The 19,719-nt window shown below is 38.5% G+C and overlaps 1 protein-coding gene across 11 annotated transcripts in view; it reads left to right on the top strand.

Annotated features, from left to right (window-relative positions):
• Positions 1 to 12,682: 12,682 nt before the first annotated feature.
• Positions 12,683 to 19,719, top strand: part of UNC80 (unc-80 homolog, NALCN channel complex subunit) — a 243,086-nt gene continuing 236,049 nt past the window's right edge. For all 11 annotated transcript variants that reach the window (XM_030853253.2, XM_060301889.1, XM_060301888.1 and 8 more), the window contains exons 1-4: positions 12,683 to 13,237; positions 14,187 to 14,235; positions 16,916 to 17,072; positions 18,008 to 18,309. In XM_030853253.2, the coding sequence (XP_030709113.2) occupies positions 13,146 to 13,237; positions 14,187 to 14,235; positions 16,916 to 17,072; positions 18,008 to 18,309 (600 nt within the window). In that variant the 5' untranslated portion in view covers positions 12,683 to 13,145. The remainder of the gene's footprint in view (positions 13,238 to 14,186; positions 14,236 to 16,915; positions 17,073 to 18,007; positions 18,310 to 19,719) is intronic.

The following is a 19,719-nucleotide window of genomic DNA, read 5'->3' as shown; positions in this document are numbered from 1 at the left end:
TGCAAATTTCTTGGTGTTGGAATCCTTCCTTCTTGCAGCTGTCCTTGTAGGTCGGGTCACGATGTTCCTGTAAACCTCCAACAAGACAAATGTTATTCTCTGTTCTGCAACTTTTTATCTTTATCTGAATGGAGAAATGTTATACCCTTAAAGGTCAGAGCCTTGAGAATGGCTGTCATGTATATTTCAGGCTATAGGTGCCCTTCTTAACTTGAAGCAAAAGAAATAGAATACAAAGGTTAAACTAAAAGAAACAGATCTAGTATGGAGTCAGATTTGTTCTTCCCTGTTACAAAGGAACTATACTCCATAGAGCAAATCAAACCTCCAGGTACACTTTTCTGGCTTCCTTCTGTAGATACACTCTCTGGAGAAGTAGTTATTCTGAGAAGCAAGTTCTCAAAGAACAGTTCCCAGATCAAGCAATTGCTTTTTTTTTTTTTTTTTTAACATCTTTATTGGAGTATAATTGCTTTACAATGGTGTGTTAGTTTCTGCTGTATAACAAAGTGAATCAGCTATACATATACATATGTCCCCATATCTCTTCCCTCTTGCATTTCCCTCCCGCCTTCCCTATCCCACCCCTCTAGGTGGTCACAAAGCACCAAGCTGATCTCCCTGAGCTATGCGGCTGCTTCCCACTAGCTATCTATTTTACATTTGATAGTGTATATATGTCAATGTCACTCTCTCACTTTGTCACAGTTTACCCTTCCCCCTCACCACGTCCTCAAGTCCATTCTCTAGTAGGTCTGCGTCTTTATTCCCGTTTTGCCCCTAGGTTCTTCATGACTTTTTTTTTTTTTAATTCCATATATATCTGTTAGCATATGGTATTTGTTTTTCTCTTTCTGACTTACTTCGCTCTGTATGACAGAGTCTAGGTCCATCCACCTCACTACAAATAACTCAATTTCGTTTCTTTTTATGGCTAATATTCGATTGTATATATGTGCCACATCTTCTTTATCCATTCGTCTGTCAATAGACACTTAGGTTGCTTCCATGTCCTGGCTATTGTAAATAGAGCTGCAGTGAACATTGTGGTACATGACTTTTTGAATTATGGTTTTCTCAGGGTATATGCCCAGTAGTGGGATTGCTGGGTGGTATGGTAGTTATATTTTTAGGGTTTTTTTGGGGTTTTTTGTGGTACGCGGGCCTCTCACTGTTGTGGCCTCTCCCGTTGTGTAGCACAGGCTCAGCAGCCATGGCTCACGGGCCTAGCCGCTCCACGGCATGCGGGAACTTCCCGGACCGGGGCACGAACCCATGTCCCCTGCATCGGCAGGCAGACTCTCAACCACTGCGCCACCAGGGAAGCCCTATTTTTATTTTTTTACGGAACCTCCATACTGTTCTCCGTAGTGGCTGTATCAATTTACACTCCCACCAACTTCCTAGTGCCAGAGGGTTGCCTTTTCTCCACACCCTCTCCAGCATTTATTGTTTGTAGATTTTTTGATGATGGCCATTCTGACCGGTGTGAGATGATATCTTATTGTAGTTTTGGTTTGCATTTCTCTAATGATTAATGATGTTGAGCATTCTTTCATGTGTTTGTTGGCAATCTGTATATCTTCTTTGGAGAAATGTCTATTTAGGTCTTCTGCCCATTTTAGGATTGGGTTGTTTGTTTTTATGATGTTGAGCTGCATGAGCTACTTGTATATTTTGGAGCTTAATCCTTTGTCAGTTGCTTCATTTGCAAATATTTTCTTTCATTCTGAGGGTTGTCTTTTCATCTGTTTATGGTTTCCTTGGCTGTGCAAAAGCTTTTAAGTTTCATTAGGTCCCATTTGTTTATTTTTGTTTTTATTTCCATTGCTCTAAGAGGTGGGTCAAAAAGGATCTTGCTATGATTTATGTCATAGAGTGTTCTTCCTATGTTTTCCTCTAAGAATTTGATAGTGTCTGGCCTTACATTTAGGTCTTTAATCCATTTTGAGTTTACTTTTGTGTATGGTGTTAGGGAGTGTTCTAATATCATTCTTTTACATGTAGCTGTCCAGTTTTCCCAGCACACTTATTGAAGAGGCTGTCTTTTCTCCATTGTATATTCTTGACTCCTTTATCAAAGATAAGGTGACCATATGAGCATGGGTTTATCTCTGGGCTTTCTATCCTGTTCCATTGATCTATATTTCTGTTTTTGTGCCCGTACCATAATGTACTTGATTACTGTAGCTTTGTAGTATAGTCTGAAGTCAGGGAGCTTGATTCCTCCAGCTCCGTTTTTCTTTCTCAGGATTGCTTTGGCTATTCGCGGTCTTTTGTCTTTCCATACAAATTGTGAAATTTTTTGTTCTAGTTCTGTGAAAAATGCCAGTGGTAGTTTGATAGGGATTGTATTGAATCTGTAGATTGCTTTGGGTAGTATAGTCATTTTCACAATGTTGATTCTTCCAATCCAAGAACATGGTATATCTCTCCATCTATTTGTATCATCTTTAATTTCTTCAGTGTCTTATAATTTTCTGCATACTGGCCTTTTGTCTCCTTAGGTAGGTTTATTCCTAGGTATTTTATTCTTTTTGTTGCAATGGTAAATAGGAGTGTTTCCTTAATTTCTCTTTCAGATTTTTCATCATTAGTGTATAGGAATGCCAGAGATTTCTGTGCATTAATTTTGTATCCTGCTACTTTACCTAATTCATTGCTTAGCTCCAGTAGTTTTCTGGTAGCATCTTTAGGATTCTCTGTATACTATTATGTCATCTGCAAACAGTGACAGCTTTACTTCTTCTTTTCCAATTTGTATTCCTTTTATTTCTTTTTCTTCTCTGATTGCTGTGGCTAAAACTTCCAAAACTGTTTTGAATAATAGTGGTGAGAGTGGTCAACCTTGTCTTGTTCCTGATCTTAATGGAAATGGTTTCAGTTTTTCACCACTGAGGACGATGTTGGCTGTGTGTTTGTCATATATGGCCTTTATTGTGTTGAGGTAAGTTCCCTCTATGCCTACTTTCTGGAGGGTTTTTATCATAAATGGGTGTTGTATTTTGTCGAAACTTTCGCTGCATCTATTGAGATGATCATCTGGTTTTTCTCCTTCAAGTTGTTAATATGGTGTATCACATTGATTGATTTGCATATATTGAAGAATCCTTGCACTCCTGGGATAAACCCCACTTGATCATGGTGTATGATCCTTTTAATGTGCTGTTGGATTCTGTTTGCTAGTATTTTGTTGAGGATTTTTGCGTCTGTGTTCATCAATGATATTGGCCTGTAGTTTTCTTTCTTTCTGACATCTTTGTCTGGTTTTGGTATCAGGGTGATGGTGGCCTCGTAGAATGAGTTTGGGAGTGTTCCTCCCTCTGCTATATTTTGGAAGAGTTTGAGAAGGATAGGTGTTAAGCAATTTCTTTTGATACAAAGTAGTACTCAGCTTGGTAATGCACCATCCTATTAGCTTTGCCTCCTTCCCTACCTAATCTATTTTTAGTTCACTTCCACCCCCTTGAATTGCACTCCCTAATAAGGAGTAACATGTAAACCATTGTTTTAAGCCCGCGTTTCCTGGGAAGCTCAGGTCAGGATAATAGCCAAACATATTTTATTACATTATTATGCCTAAATATACATAACATATATAGCATTGTTTTGTGTATTTTAAACTTTTAAAGTAAATGTTATTGTACCATAAGATAATTCTGAAAGTTGTTTTGTTCAATCAACACTGTAGTTTGGAAATGTTCCCATGTTGATACATGGAGCTCTAATTCATACATGGTAGTTGCTATATATTATTCCAACGTGTGAATGTGTCATAGATAATTTATCCACTCTCCTATGTATGGATATGCATTGGATGCTTAGAATTCACTAAAATGTTGTTATGAATAATTATTGTTCTTATCTTTTTGTGCATATATGTGATAAATCCTCCAAAGTCTACTTTGGGAATTGTTAAAGTGTACACATATTTCGGTTTTCCTAGATATTGCCACATTAGTCTCCAAAATTATTTTATAAATTAAGTTCTTGCTGGCAGTTCTATTCTTGACAAAACTTGGTATGACCAGACTTTTTAGAAGACTTTATTTTTAGAGCAGTTTTAGGTTTACAACAAAATCGAGAGAAAGGTACAGAGATTTTTCATTTATCCCCTGCCCACACACCAGCATAGCCTTTCCTATTATCTGTATCCCCCATATTATCCCATTAGAGTGGGACATTTGTTAAAGTAATGAAACTACATTGACACATCACAATCACCCCAAATCCATAGTTTATCTTATGGTTCACTCTTTTTTTTTTATAAAATTATTTATTTATTTATTTTTGTCTGAGTTGGGTCTTTGTTGCTATGCACGGGGTTTATCTCTAGTTGCCGCGAGTGGGGGCTACTCTCCGTTGTGGTGCGCAGGCTTCTCATTGCGGTGGCTTCTCTTGTTGCAGAGCACAGGTTCTAAGCATGCGTGCTTCAGTAATTGTGGCTCACAGGCTCTAGAGCGCAGCATCAGTAGTTGTGGCGCACAGGCTTAGCTGCTCTGCTGCATGTGGGATCTTCCCAGACCAGGGTTTGAACCCATGTCCCCTGCATTGGCAGGCGGATTCTTATCCACTGTGCCACCAGGGAATCCCCACAGTTCACTCTTGATGTACATTCTGTGGGTTTGGATAAATGTATAATGACATACATTCATCATTATAGTATCATATGGAGTGTTTTCACTGTTTGAAAAATCCTCTCTGTTCTACCTATTCTCTTCTCCTCCCTCACCAACCTCTGGCAGCAGCTGATCTTTTTACTGTCTCCATAGTCTTGCCTTTTCCAGAATGTCATATAGTTGGAATCTTACGGTTTATAGCCTTTTCAGATTGGCTTCTTTCAATTAGTAATATGTGTTTAAGCTCTTCCATGTCTTTTCATAGCTTGATAGCTCATTTTTTAAATGCTGAATAGTACTTCATTTTCTGGATATACCACAGTTTATTTATCCATTCACCTATTGAAAGATAACTCAGTTGCTTCCAGGTTTTGGAAATTATGAACAAAACTGCCAAAATTATCTACATGCAGATTTTTGTGTGGGCACAAATTTTCATTTCATTTGTGTTAAATACCAAGGAGTGTGACTGCTGAATCTTATGGTAAGAATATGTTTCATTTTCTAAGAAATTGCCAATCTGTCTTCCAAAGTGGCTGTATCATTTTGCATTCCTACCAGCAATGTATCATGTTTCTGTTGCTCTATATCCTCACCAGCATTTAATGTTGCTGGTGTTCTGGGTCTGGGCCTATTAAGGTGTGTAGTGACATTTTAATTTGCATTTCTGTGATGACATATGATGTGAAACATCTTTTAATATATTATTTGACATCTGTCTGTCTTTTTGGAGAGGTTCTGTTAAGGTCGTTGGCACATTTTTAAATGGGGTTGTTTGTTGTCTTATTGTTGAATTTTAACAGTTCTTTGTATGTTTTGGATAACAGTCCTCTATCAGATGTGTCTTTTGCAAATATATCCTTCCAGTTTGTGACTCATCTTCTCATTCTCTTGACATTGCATTTCACAGAGCAGAAGTTTTTACTTTTGACGAAGTCCAGCTTATTTCTTTCATGGATTGTGCCTTTGGTGTTTTATCTAAAACATCATTTTATGCCACACAAAAAAAATGGGTTTTATTGCTATACCACCGGTTATCAAGGTTTTCCTCTATGTTATTTTCTAAGAGTTTTATACTTTTGTGTTTTACATTTAGATCTTTGATCTATTTTGAACTAATTTTTTTAAAAGACATAAGGTCTGTGTCAAGATTCATTTCTTTGCATGTGGAAGTCCACTTGCTGAAGAAATTATCTTTGCTCCTTGTATTGCCTTTACTCCTTTTCAAAGATCAATGACTAAATTTATGAGGGTCTATTTCTACGATCTTTATTCTGTTCCATTGATCTATTTGTTGTTTCTCCAATACCACATTGTCTTGATTACTGTAGCTTTATAGTAAGTCTTAAAGTTGGGTAGTGTCAGTCCTACAACTTTGTTTCTCTTTAATATTGTGATGGCTATTGGTCTCCATACAAACTTTAAATTCAGGTTGTCACTATCCATAAAATAACTTGCTCGTGTTTTTATTGGGATTGCATTGAATCTGTAGATCAATTTGGGAAGAACAGACGTCCTGATAATGTTGAGTCTTCCTATCCATGAATATGGAATATCTCTCCATTTTTTAGTTTCTCTTTGATTTCATTTATTAGAGTTTTGTACTTTTTTTCATATAGTTCTTGTACATATTCTTTCAGATTTATACCTGAGTATTTCATTTTGAGGGGTGTTAACATACTTGGTATTGTGTTTTTAATTTCAAATTCCGCTTGCTCATTGCTAGTGTATAGGGAAGTGATTGACTTTTGTATATTGACCTTGCATCCTGCAGCCTTGCTATAATCACTTTTTCCAGAGGAGTTTTTTTTTTTGTCAATTCTTTTGAAATTTCTCTACAGATGATCATGTCATTTGCGAACAAAATTTTATTATTTTCTTCCTTCTCAATGTGTGTACATTTTATTTCCTTTTCTTGTTTCATTGCATTAGCTAAAAGCTATCAGACTTTTAAAGTTTTTTAACTTTATGGATTTGGAGAGAAATAAAATTGTTTTTATTTACATTTTCCAGGTTATTCATGAGACTGAGCATATTGACTATTGGGACCACTGATGAGATATGAGCATATTCTCATTTTTCAAATTTTTTGTCTTTGCTTATTGATTTTGCAATAAATCTTAATATATTATGTATCCTAATAGTTTGTTGATTAAATGCAAGATATCTTTAAGAAAATGACTCTCCCTACGTAGGAACATGGTATTTTTGCCAGTCTCTATGAATTTAAACAATTTATGGTGTTGTTTCCACAATGGTATTAAATGTTTTGTTAGATTTATTCTTGAATATGTTATAGATTCTCTTGCTATTCTCTAGACTGAACAAATATTAAAACAAGTAAATATATTAGAGAATGATAAATTTTATGAAGTAAAAAACAGGGGGAAATAATAACATTTCTGGAACAGGATAGGAAAGACAATTTCAGGCAGGTTAATAAACAGTCTTATATGACAAGGTTATATTTGGACTGAGACCTGAATAGTGAAAAGGTACCAGCCTTGTAAAGATTTGGAGGAAGACAGTATCTAGAGCAAAGTAGAGTGGTAAGAGTTGTATGTAATGAAATCAATCATGAAGAACCTTGCAAACCAGAGTAAGGAGCTCAGATGAGTATGCACTTGGGATTTGGAGCTTTGTTCTTCTCACTGAGGGACCACTGAGACTGCTTTCCTTAGAGATACCAGCTATTTGGGCTAAGGATACCCAAGACACATGGGATATATCCACTCCTGCATAATGGGTGTGGCCTCTCCCCTCAAACTCCAAAACTACAGCGTCAATGTTTTCATTGTACACTTTGACTGATAGACACATGACAACAGCAGTCATGCTTCATCTTCAAATTCTAGTGGGTTGCTGTAGAGTAACAGTGGGCTCTTGCCAAAACTGTTTTTATTAATTACTATGAGTGTTTATATGACTACAAACTCTTCATATACTAACACAGCATTCTGGATTCTGCTTACTAAAGCAATCTTTTCCAAAATCCAAACAGAGTTCTCCTCTGCTCAGTTTATTTGCAAAGAATGTTTATTTATATACTCATCTGGCAACTTGGCTCCTGGCCACTATCAAAATTCACCCTTCCATTTAAAAGAGAGGATAACTTTCAAAGCTGACGTATATTTAGCTACATCTGTGTGGATCTTCTTGCAGTTTCCTTTCACATGCTTCCTAAAGCCCAGTAGCCAGTTTCCTCTTCTGACCCAAAGCCACTCCATCACTGAATGCCATCATTGGGAAAGCTCCACGTCCAATTCAATGTGTTGCACAGTGAAATAATAATATGCAGTGATTATCATGGACTGGTTTATTAACCCTGGTGCTATGATTGACAGATTAACTCAGTTCTTAGCTTTCCTCCAACAGTGTTCATCTGAATTGAAAGAGAAATGTATTAAAGAAGACAGTGTAGAGGAAAGCATTTAGGGAAGGCAGGTTTCTTTCCCAAAGGCAAAAAGTATTTGGAGGTTTTCAGTGAGGTATGAGAAGTGAACCATCATGGTAATCTTAATTCTCCACTAAAATGTTATTTTGAAAACAGATCTTTACAGTGCTTATTATAGATTTTTTTCCACCTCCATATGACTCATTGCCTTAAGGGGATTTGGAAATGGAAAGGACCATTAGCTCTTCTTCATCTTCTATCATTAACAGAGAAGTTCTTTCGTATGTCCTTAAGTAGCTCTCATTTACATGATTCATAGCACTTCTTCCAAACCCTCAAAACTTCACAATACTCAGTATTGTAATAGAAAGTTAGGGTATAACTTTGAAGCCAGACTTCACAGTTTCTTTTAGCACTTACTGTGTAACCTCAGGCAGGTTATGTAACCTTTCTGTGGCTCAGTTTTCTCTACTTTAAGTTTTGACAGCAGAGTTTTTTGGATCAATTGATTGATACACTTAAAACAGACCTTGACATATAACGAGTACTCAATATATGCTACCTGCTATTAATATTTTTCTGACAAATACCCCTACTTTTATCTATCAAATATCACTCATTAAAAATGACCTTATTGATTACTACAGAGCTTACATAGGCCATCAAGCCTGAACACTCTCATATTCTCATTCTTCCTCTTTTCCTTCTAACTTAGACTCTACCATTCTTCCTTTTTATCTCCCATCCTAGGAATTATTTTTCCACCAAAGAATGATAAATCCAGCTGTGCTCCAGAACCTGGTTAATTAATTATTCTCTCTCTTAAATATGCTCAACATTTCCTTCTAAAATCACCCTTTAATTCTGGCCCATAAATATGTCCAAATCTCTTATTTAAAAAAAAAAATTCCATGGTAGAGACACTTTGGATGACAGTTTAACAGTTTCTTACAAAGCTAATCAGTCTTTAAAAATCGTCCAGCAATTGCACTCCTAGGTATTTTACCAAATGTGTTGAAAACTTACATCTACACAAACACCTGTGCACAAAATGTTTGTAGCATCTTTACTCATAATTGCCAAGTATTGGAAGCAACCAACCTTCAATAGACGAATGGATAGGGAATTCCCTGGTGGTTCAGTGGTTAGGACTCCATGCTTTCACTGCCAAGCACCCAGGTTTAAACCCTGGTGGGGTGACTAAGATCCCACAAGCCATGCAGCACGGCCAAAAAAAAAAAAAAGATGAATGGATAAATAAACTGTGGTACAGCCATACAAATGGAATATTACTTAGCAATAAAAAGAAATAAGCTATCAAGTTACAAAAAGACATGAAGGAAACTTAAATGCTAAGTGAAAGAAGCCAGTCTGAAAAAACTACGTACTGTATTATTCCAACTATATTGCATTCTGAGAAAGGTAAAACTATAGAGACAGTGAAAAGATTAGTGGTTGCCAGGAGCTGGAGAGGAGCAGGGAGGAATTAGGTGGAGCAGAGAAAATTTTTAAAGCATGAAACTACTCTGTATATCATAATGATGGATAAATGACATTATTTGGAAAAACCTATACAACTCTACAACATAAAGAGTAAACACTAATGTAAACTATGGATTTAGTTAATAATGTATCAGATTGGCTCATCAATAATAACAAATGTACCATACCAACGCAAGTTGTTAAAAGGAGAAATTGTGGGCTGGAAAAGAGAGAATATATGAGAACTGTCTGTGTATTCTTTCTTTAAACCACAACTGCCCTCAGAAATAAAGTCTATTAATAATTTAAAAAAATCTTAAAGTTTATATAAATTGTTTCACCACAGCACCTAGGTTAGTATGGGTTTTATTAATAACTTGGAGAAGATGTGTGTGTTTAGCAAGGGGCAGGAATCTTGGGGGCAATCTTAGAATTTTGCCTACCCCTCTATCCTATCCTATGCTGTCACCTCCTAAAAACATCTTTGGTGACAAAAGACTAAAGTTGTTTTCCCCTATACTTCCAAATTGGGCTCTTTTTTTCTCTTTCCATATGTTCACCTGAATTACTTTATCTACTTCTATGGTTTCACTGTCTTTTATACAGTGTTAATCAATCTATCCTACCCCGTTAACCCTTCTGGGCTCCACATCCATATTTCTAGCTGCCTCTTCGTGGTATCCATTGGAATTTCCAATAGCTACTCAAGGAAAACTAATTAATTCTCCCATACACACTCATAAAATAAGAACATGATTCTCCTTGCCAACTTTTTCTCTCTTTGAATGAGATCATCATTACTCAGTTGCTCAAAATAGAAAATTTAGAGCTTCAGCTGATATTTACTGAAGGCTTAGTATAGATCAGGGACTCTCTTAAATTCTTTACAAGTATTAACGTTAATCTTCACAACATCTCTATGGAGAAAGTATCAATACAATTACTTGAAAACTGTAGTGAAGAACCTTTCCCAGGTTGTTATATCTAATATGAGGTAGGGCTAGAGTCAAAACTGTCTGGCTCAACACCTAAGCTTTTAACCACTGTGCTATTTTTCTTTCCCCATGCCCACTTTGTTATCAAGTCCTATCTATTCTGCCTCTGCAAGTCCACTCAAACTCATCTCCTTATCTCTAGCTCTGTTGTCATGTCCTTAGTTCAGGATCTCATAGGATATTTTTCTAATCTCCAGACTTAGGTTCCCACATACAACCCTTGCCTATTTCAAATAACCTCTACATTCCAGTCATATCAGTCACTTTCGAATGGAAATGAAGTGTTTATTGCCCTGCTTAAAATCTTCCTATCCAAACTTTGTAGCCTGCCATACAAAATCTTTCTCCGTCTGATTCTTGCCCACATTTTCTGCCTTGTCCCTTTGTTCATAAGTAAATTTGTATCATGTCTCCCATTGTACCCTTTTCTTTACCTATCTGTCTTCCCTTCAATACAGTGAGTTTCTTATGGGCAGGAATCTATATAGATTAGTGCTTGGCATATAAAATGGACTCAGTAAATGTGAATAAACTATTTAGAATCTAGCTTTCTTTGTTTCAAGATTCATATTAAAAGATGACTTCAAGAGAAGCAAAACTGGAGTCAGCCTGTACTCAGAGCTTTAGCCCTGCCCTGGCAGCTTTGAGATCCTAGTCAGACAGGTCACATCATAATAATGCAGAAGCCCAAGACATTTAGCAACATGAGAAATGAGAAACAGCTCAAGAAAACTCAATGAAGATCCGAACTAAGAATGACATATTTCCCAATGATCAAATCTAAGTCTGGTACACTGAGACATATTACCTCTCAGGGTAGAATACATTTGACGACATTAAGTAACACTGTGAGTGATGGCAGCTACAAGCGAGGCAGAAGAAATATTGAAAGTTAGGCTCAAAGATCGTGTATAAAGAATACCTTTGAGAAGTAACAAATGTGTGTAATTTCCCCTATGCTGTTCACATAGCAGACAGCACTAATTAATAACAGCAGTCTTTTCTTGAAGTACCTGGGCCTTATCTCCACAGTCTTTCTCAACAGCCAGGCCCTACCAATTGATCTGGGTTGGCATGAGAGAGAAAACCTATTTACCATATAGCCTATGAAAGAAAAGAGCTCTGTGATGAGAATCCTAAGGACTTGCTTCTCCTTTGGGTCCTAACCATTAACCAGCTAGGAAGTCACTTCATAACCCTAGGCCTCATCACCCTTATCAGTACAATTTGGAAATAGGAGCGGACTGTCTCTAAGTTTCCTTTGTATGTCCTAGCCCTAGATATTTATAATCTTAAGCAATGGAAAGTATCTATGAATAACTGAAAAAAACATGACCATCACATAATTCTAAGAAATGAACTTACTCATTGATGTTATAAAACATCATTGTTATCTTTTTTCCTCCTCACAGAGCTGCTGATACTAATTATAAGATTCTTTGTCCAATGGTTAAAAAGGAAAAAAAAAACTTTAAGAAATTAAACGAAGAATTTATTTCTGTGACTGAAAATACCAATACATACCATATAGTTGTCTCTATATGGTGTAGACACACATGTAGTTAATAGAAGATATTTCTATCTGTTGAGATGAGGCCCTGGGGTGTCTGATTCTCCATTTTGTGGATCACACCAATACCTTTGCTCAAAATGGTGTATGACTATGTTCATTTGCAAGTATTTGGATCCACAGCAATGGTTTTTTACTCACACTGCCTAACTGTTGACCCCACTCCCTATGTGTTTTACTGCCAGATAAAACATCTAACAATAATTACTTATAAACTATAGTACAGGGCTTTGACTATGACAACTCAAGTAAAATGGCAGATATCAATGGAATGAACATGAATATCAATGTTCTTTCCCAAGTTGTAATTAACTGATACAACTGGTTAGTTTGGCAATATTTCTGCTTTGCCGAAACAAGCATGGTTACTTTCTTGTGGTTACCCTTTTACAATAAATTCTCACATCAGAGAACTTTCAAGCTTTCTGTTTTGCCAAACTTGCTTCCTTCCTGGTTTAGACTTCTAATAATTTTCAAGTGCTCCTTCTGCTGAATCCCGAGGGTGGACTCCTGACCTCCTTGCCGGAGGTACGAAGGATGCCAGGGTTATAGCGACTGCTCTGCGGTTCTTCAAAGCTCCTCCTCCCCGGAACGTGACAGTTCTTCAGCTGCCAAGGTTGGGAAGCAGGACAGGGGACACTCCTGGGGTGCAGCTCCAAGGGGAGGAAGCCGAATTCTGGGGGCTAAAGAGGCCACGCAGGGGACCTGCTGCGCGGTGCCGAGCTGGGACCCTTTTGGCCGTTCCCCTGCTGCGCAACCTGACCCCTGTCCGGCGCGGGCCGCTGTCCACAGTGGGAGGTGCTGAAAGCAAGGAGAGGGCGCGGGGGCGGCGAGGCGGACAGCTTCTCCGAGCGCCTCCGTCCTCGCTCCTCGGTTCCTCCAGCCCTCCCCTCCTCCCGCAGCCATGTTCCACGCGCGGGGAGGGGCTGGGGAAGGGGAGAGGGACGGGGGATCAGGGCGGAGAGCGTCTGCTCTGCCTCAGGGAAGGAGGGGATGAGAGTTGGGGAGAGCAGCGGGAGGAAGCGGCGGCGGCTAGCGAGGAGCCAGCGCTGGGTCCTGCAGTGGAACTCCCAGGAGCCACCATCATGGTGAAGAGGAAGAGCTCCGAGGGCCAAGAGCAAGACAGCGGCCGCGGCATCCCCTTGCCCATCCAGACCTTCCTGTGGCGGCAAACCAGGTGAGGGGCGCAGAGGGCGCACCGTGGGCCGCCCTGGGCTGGGAGCGCTCCTGGGGCCGCCTGGGTCGTCGTCGTCGCCGCTGCCGCTGCTGCCGAGGCCGCGCCACAGCCTGCAGCTCCCTCTCTGGGGCTGGAAATCGAGCCTTCTGCACCCGCGTAAAAACACGCATTTAAAAAATATTTCAGTGAAGTTTGACGGCAAGCAGGTTGGCAGCTGTAGAATAAATATATACATTATTTAGGGGATGAGAGGGCAGAGAGCCTAGGGAGAGGGGGCGGGGAATTAGGGAAGATAATTATGACTGGTTGTGCTCCTGTGTCCAATTCCCCCTCCATCTCCTGCTGTAATTCCAGCCCGGTGACCTGTTGTTTTTCCAGCTCCTGTTTGTTGAATGTCTGCTATGCCCACTTGTTAACCATTTTTGCTCGGATTCAGCTAGTGTAATCTTCCTGGTTAAAGCCTCTGAGAAGAATCATTTTTAATAAATTTTTTTTTCTTGGAAAAACCTGAAACCTATTTCCATAAACAGGAAACAAGGTTTCCATTATTATTATTAATTATTATTATTTTAGAGATTTATCAGATAAGAAATTAGATTCTGAAAATCATATGCCACAAACTGTGTTCAGTTTTCAGTTTTTGAAATGACGGTACACATGAGTAATGCAACGCTTCTGACCATTGGTGATTTAGAATCCGATTAGGTAAGAAGTCTTCAGAATAAGACTGGATACAGAAAACGTAGAAATCCACAGCTTTTTCATGTATGTAATCACACACATAAAAGCAAATGTCGTCAGCTGTTTAATACCCGCCCTTTAGCAAGCCATAGGGAGGCGTGAAATTTGTTTCATAGCACTATGTCTTATTCGTTGAAAATATGTCATAAGGATGCTCTAATAATAATTTTACTTGCGTTTAAAACGATTATTTCTATTAATTTTTCAGTGCATTTTTGAGGCCTAAACTGGGGAAGCAATATGAAGCCTCTTGTGTGGTATGTGATATTCACCATTTAATGACTATTTGCATATACTGTGTGGTAATTTGAAAGAAAGAATTTAAATTGTACTGTGTATATTAATTCACTCAGCAAATATTATTGAGCACCTAGTATGTGCCAGGCACAGTTCTAGATGATGAGATAGAGCAATAATCAAAACAAATATAGAGTTTGCATTCTACTGGGAGGGGGATAGGCCACTCATAAATGAGTAAAATACATAGCCAGGTGGTGATATGCGCTATGGAGAAAAATTAAGCAAGAAAGGTCATTAAGGAGCCCTAGGGTGGAGGTTTCATGTTAGAAGTAGAGGATAGATAAGGTTTGCCTGCTAACGTGACCCTTGGACAAAGATTTGAAGGAAGGGAGGGAGACATAGCTGAGGGCAGAGCAGAGGGAAAGCAAGTCTAAAGGCCCTAAGTGGGGAGGGGTAGAGCAGTAGAAGAGAGTGTGGAAAGATAACAGAATGAGGACAAGTGTAATAAGTCAAATCCTTCATCAACAAAATCAAAACTGTTATATAGTGGAAGCTCATAAAATGAGAGCCTATGACCTACTCAAAGCAATATGCAATTCTGAACTTTTATTTCTTCCATTTTTTGTGCAAGCCTGAAATGGATGATATGAAATAATTATGAAAATAATGCTATTAATATTTATGCAAAATACAGTGCACTTGTCCTGAGATTCTGAGGGAATCCCATGACTTACAGGTTGTCTTTTTACAAATTGAGAAGACACAAAAACGTGAAGCAAAATTAAAATGGGCTTTTCAAAGACTTCATTAAAACTTGGAGCTCACATAAAGGTCTTTACATTGCATATATTATAACCTAAAAGTGGAAACCTACCCATTTGGATATTGCCATGATATTTGCAAATGACTTGATAGATGATAAATGACCTTCTAGTAAGGAGCTCTGAAATGTGTTAGGGCCACACACTATTATGGAAGCCAACTGGAAAGTCAAACACCTCTCCCCATACACACACATACGTGCACAGCACACGCTCAAATAAGAATTTTTTTTGTTGCATTTCATGCCCTTCAAAATTGTCACAGATATTTTTTTAAATCTAACCAACTTTTTAATAAGGACCTTTTAATGGGATTTGTTGTACTTAGCTCAAGTTAAAGTAATTTGGCACCTGAAATCTCTGCGCCTTCCTCAAATCATGCTTGCAGTTATACTAGCTTAAAATAACCCTGACTTTTCTGTTCTTGGCAAAGATACGTCTGACATTTTAATGTTGTCACACAATATCAAGTAAGTCCCATTCATAGATACAGATAGATAGAGAGTGATGTAAGTATAGAAAACAATTGCCAAGGTTTAAAATTACAAAAAGTTATATTAGTAACATTTAAGAAGAAAATGGCATTAAGTATCTAAAGCTTCCTGAGACTATAAAATGTATAACTCATCCTCTGAAAGTATATTCATCAAGACTATATAAATTCTTTATAATCTTTTAATGTCTAACATACTCACCCTTTACTTAATGAATACTTAGATCCCTGAGGGCTGAGGAATTTTTAAGTATTTGGACCTGCCTTTATCTGGTTTCTTTAAGAAAACCCCAAAGACTACATCTCTGATTGAACTCCTTGCCAAACCTCAGCATGCCTTTCATTATGAAGGTGAATGTATTTTCTTTTCTTGAATCAAAGGTAAATAGCTTTCTTTGGAGAATCTCTGTATTAGGCCATATCTTTTTTCAGATATCCTAATAATTCCAATAACACAGCTTGAGCACTTGGGACTGGTATTATGACCACTTGGGGAGAACACAGCTCTCTAGATCATTTGGGACATCAAGTAGCAAGCAGGTTCTGTTCATACAAGTCAAATGTTTATTAACTTTATTCTGATATTTGGTAGCTGCACTTTCCCCAACACCTTATAGGGATATCCTCCTCCACCTTCAAAGAGAAAAAACAACTCAGTAGGTCAACTTGTTCTGGGGCTTGGGGGTGGGGTGCTTCACTTGCTGAAAGTATCCCTGGCCAGGATAGAAGATTTAATAAACCACCAAAGCAAAAATGGCTTATTCCCTCCTCCCTCCCTCCTTTCTTCTTCCCCTCCTTTTCTCTCTTTATTCGACAGTTAGATGAACAATCTTTATGGTTTTAGGCATTCTGTAAGGAGTGTCCTGTGCCACATCATTGCTAGGGACATGGAATAACTCAGAGACCCCAAAATCAGATCTCTTGAAACAGTTGGATCTCATTTAACACTTGTTGCCCATTCACATAAATTCTGTACCTCAAGACACTTTCACAAAAGACATTTCACCTTGGTCTGCAGTTGTGATAGCTCCTTTCAATGACCCAGGATCATTTTATAAAATATTACGTCCAAAACCTTCATACAGCTAAATGTGTTGTTGTACTCTTTTTGACAGGAGCTTATTTTGGTGGAAATAAAAATCATGTAATAATTCAAGCCATATACTTTGGATCAAAAACGTGAAAATGGGTGGACAATAGGAAATTATCACTGGCTCATTTCATGTCAACATATACAATGAAATGCAATGTGCGGGCACGCTAAAGAATTTGGTCTAGTGATACGTATCTTTTTGGGTATACAGTACCGTGTTGTCTATTTTTTCACCCATCAGAATCTCTAATTTCTTATTTTACTTTTTTTTTTTTGGGGGGTATCTACAGTCCTTTGAACGAGTGTTGGTAGAAAACAAGCTGCATGGCCTCTCTCCAGCCCTCTCTGAAGCCATCCAGAGCATTTCCAGATGGGAACTGGTACAAGCTGCTTTGCCTCATGTCCTGCACTGCACTGCAACCCTGCTGTCAAACAGAAACAAGCTAGGTTGGTGCTACTACATTCCTTCTTCATGACATACCATTGTCCTCACTCATGGTGACTCATAATAACACTCACAATAACAACCTGTATAACTGACTATTTTTCCAGGCACTGAGCACACATTCTCATTTAATTCTGACAAAATCTCCCTCACGTTGGTGTCATTGTTATCTCCATTTGACCAATGAGGGAACTAGCTCTCTTTGTTTTAACTTTTTAACTTTACAAGAATATGTGAATGTATTCTCCTTTTAAACATTAGAATGTTATAGAGAAGCTAAAGACTCTGTCTCACCTGTTCAAGATGAGTTCTAATCACAGTTGTCCCTTTGTCCTCCCAACGCCTAAAGCAACCACCTTCATGAGTTTGTCATATTCCGCTCCAGATCTTTTCCCAACTTCGTGGTATTATGTGTATGTGTGCATGCATGCACATACATATTATTTTTCTTGTTTAGATTATTTTGCAGATTGCTTTTCCCACATGGCATTATGTCCTAGCCATCTGCCCCAAGATCTTCTCCATCCAGTTCCTTCCCCTCATTTGGGTCTCTGCTCAAATGTTACCTTTATAGAGGGGCCTTTCCTAATCACACTGTCTAAAATGGAGTAGCTGTTATCCTCAAAGCCCATACTCTTAACTACTCTGCTGCTTATTTGGAAATATATGTGGGTATCTGACTGAAGAGATGTGACGCATGCAGTTTCTTTCCCTGTGTCAGCATATCATTCTGCAGGGATTGCAGCCAGTTAGAAAGTCCCAAAGCAAGAGTGAACCCTTTCAGCAGTGGCTGTAAGGGGTGTAGAGAAATGCTAGTTTCTCCCAGGAAATCAAGCCATAGAACAAAGCAAGGATGTTCTTCCCACACCCAAGGTTGACACCCGTTGTTCTGGTCACAGAGTTTGCCTTAACCTAGCTGTGTTGTTGTCCCATGCAGGCCACCAGGATAAACTGGGTGTCGCTGAGACAAAGCTCCTTCATACCCTGCACTGGATGCTCCTGGAGGCCCCCCAGGACTGCAACAGCGAGCGTTTTGGGGGCACAGACCGAGGCTCCAGCTGGGGTGGCAGCAGCAGTGCTTTCATCCACCAGGTTGAAAACCAGGGCTCTCCAGGGCAGCCTTGCCAAAGCAACTCCAATGATGAAGAAGAAAACAACCGATGGAAGATCTTCCAGAACTCCATGGCTACTGTGGAGCTCTTTGTGTTTCTCTTTGCTCCTCTGGTACACAGAATCAAGGTAAGCGGAAAGCTGGTGAGGGCTAAGGGGAACTAGAAGTCAGATGAGGGTTTGCTTCAAATGATATTTCTGTATTTGGCATCCATGTCTTTGTATGATCTTATAGCAAGCCAAGACATGGAAGGCTTTGTTTTTATACTAAACTATTGAACGTTATTTCAAAACCACAATTGTCCTACTCAAAAGTCTTTAGTGGTTCTCCATCTGCCCCAAGATAATACCCAATATATTAAACATGGCATATAGAGTCAACTGTGATCTGGGGCTTAAATCCTATCTTAACTGATGAACTGCCGATCCCTGCTGGCCACCTCGTGATCCAGTTCTGGGAGCCCTGTGAACCATTCCCTGAATATGCCCTTGCTGTTTGCTCCGCCCTCCTTTCCTTCCTCTGTTCCTTTCATGGTTCTTCAAACTTCAACTTTAGTGTCATCATTTCCATGAAGCTTTTCCTCTGACCTTCCCCATGTAGGTTTAGTCACCATCTCCTTTGTATTTCTACAGCATGTTGTAGCTACTTCTATTATAATGCAAGATCTGGAACAGAAGTTTTTACTGTGGACTTTTTGATATTTTGGTATACAATCTAAGAATTGCTTTTCAAAATACTTTTAAATGCATAAAGTACAAAATATAGTATTACATGGAAACAAATTGTATTAAAATACAATTATATACATGTACCCCTTGGATCTGAAAGAGACAATATTATTTTAAATCATAGTGCTACCACTTTCTAGCTGTGTCATCTTGTTGATATTACTTAACCTCTTGGATCCTCCACTGCATAAAATCGTGGATATTCAAACACAGGGTGAATATATATGAAGACATAATGCATGGAAAGTATGTAGAAAAAAATCAAGTACATGGAAAGAAATCAAGAACTATTTGTTACTTCTGTGAATGAATAAATTACAATATTCCATCTAAGTGCTCTGATAAGAGATAAGAAGGAATTAATATGCTCAACTGTTCTTTAATAGAATATTAGGATCTTAATCTGATTGACTCTGTTCCATGGCTGGTAGGACTAGGATTGAAACTACCTGTAAATTCCCAAAATGCTTCACATGCACTGGCCACATTGTCTATCAGAATTATCAAAAGATATTAAATGTTGTTAAATTAAATTGATGCTTTAAAAGCATTACACTTTCTATTTTTAAAAGTCTTTGATAAAGGTTACACTTAATGGAAAGCATTACTTTAACTGAGACGGTCCCCCTGACCTGTGGGATCTACAGGATCTGCCTCGTGCCCCGCTACCTGGCCTCATCTCCCTCCATCTCACTGGCCTCTCTCTTGTTCACTAAGTTGCAGGCTCCCCAGAGACTTATCCTCAAACTCAACACATTTGTTTTTGCTTTCAGGACTTTGCACTGGTTTTTCCTTCTAAAACATTTACTG

The sequence above is a fragment of the Globicephala melas genome, chromosome 7 (genome assembly GCF_963455315.2).
Source record: "Globicephala melas chromosome 7, mGloMel1.2, whole genome shotgun sequence".
Classification (NCBI taxonomy): domain Eukaryota; kingdom Metazoa; phylum Chordata; class Mammalia; order Artiodactyla; family Delphinidae; genus Globicephala; species Globicephala melas.
The sequence above is the reverse complement of the archived record's forward strand: the minus strand, read 5'-3'. Positions and strand labels throughout refer to the sequence as shown.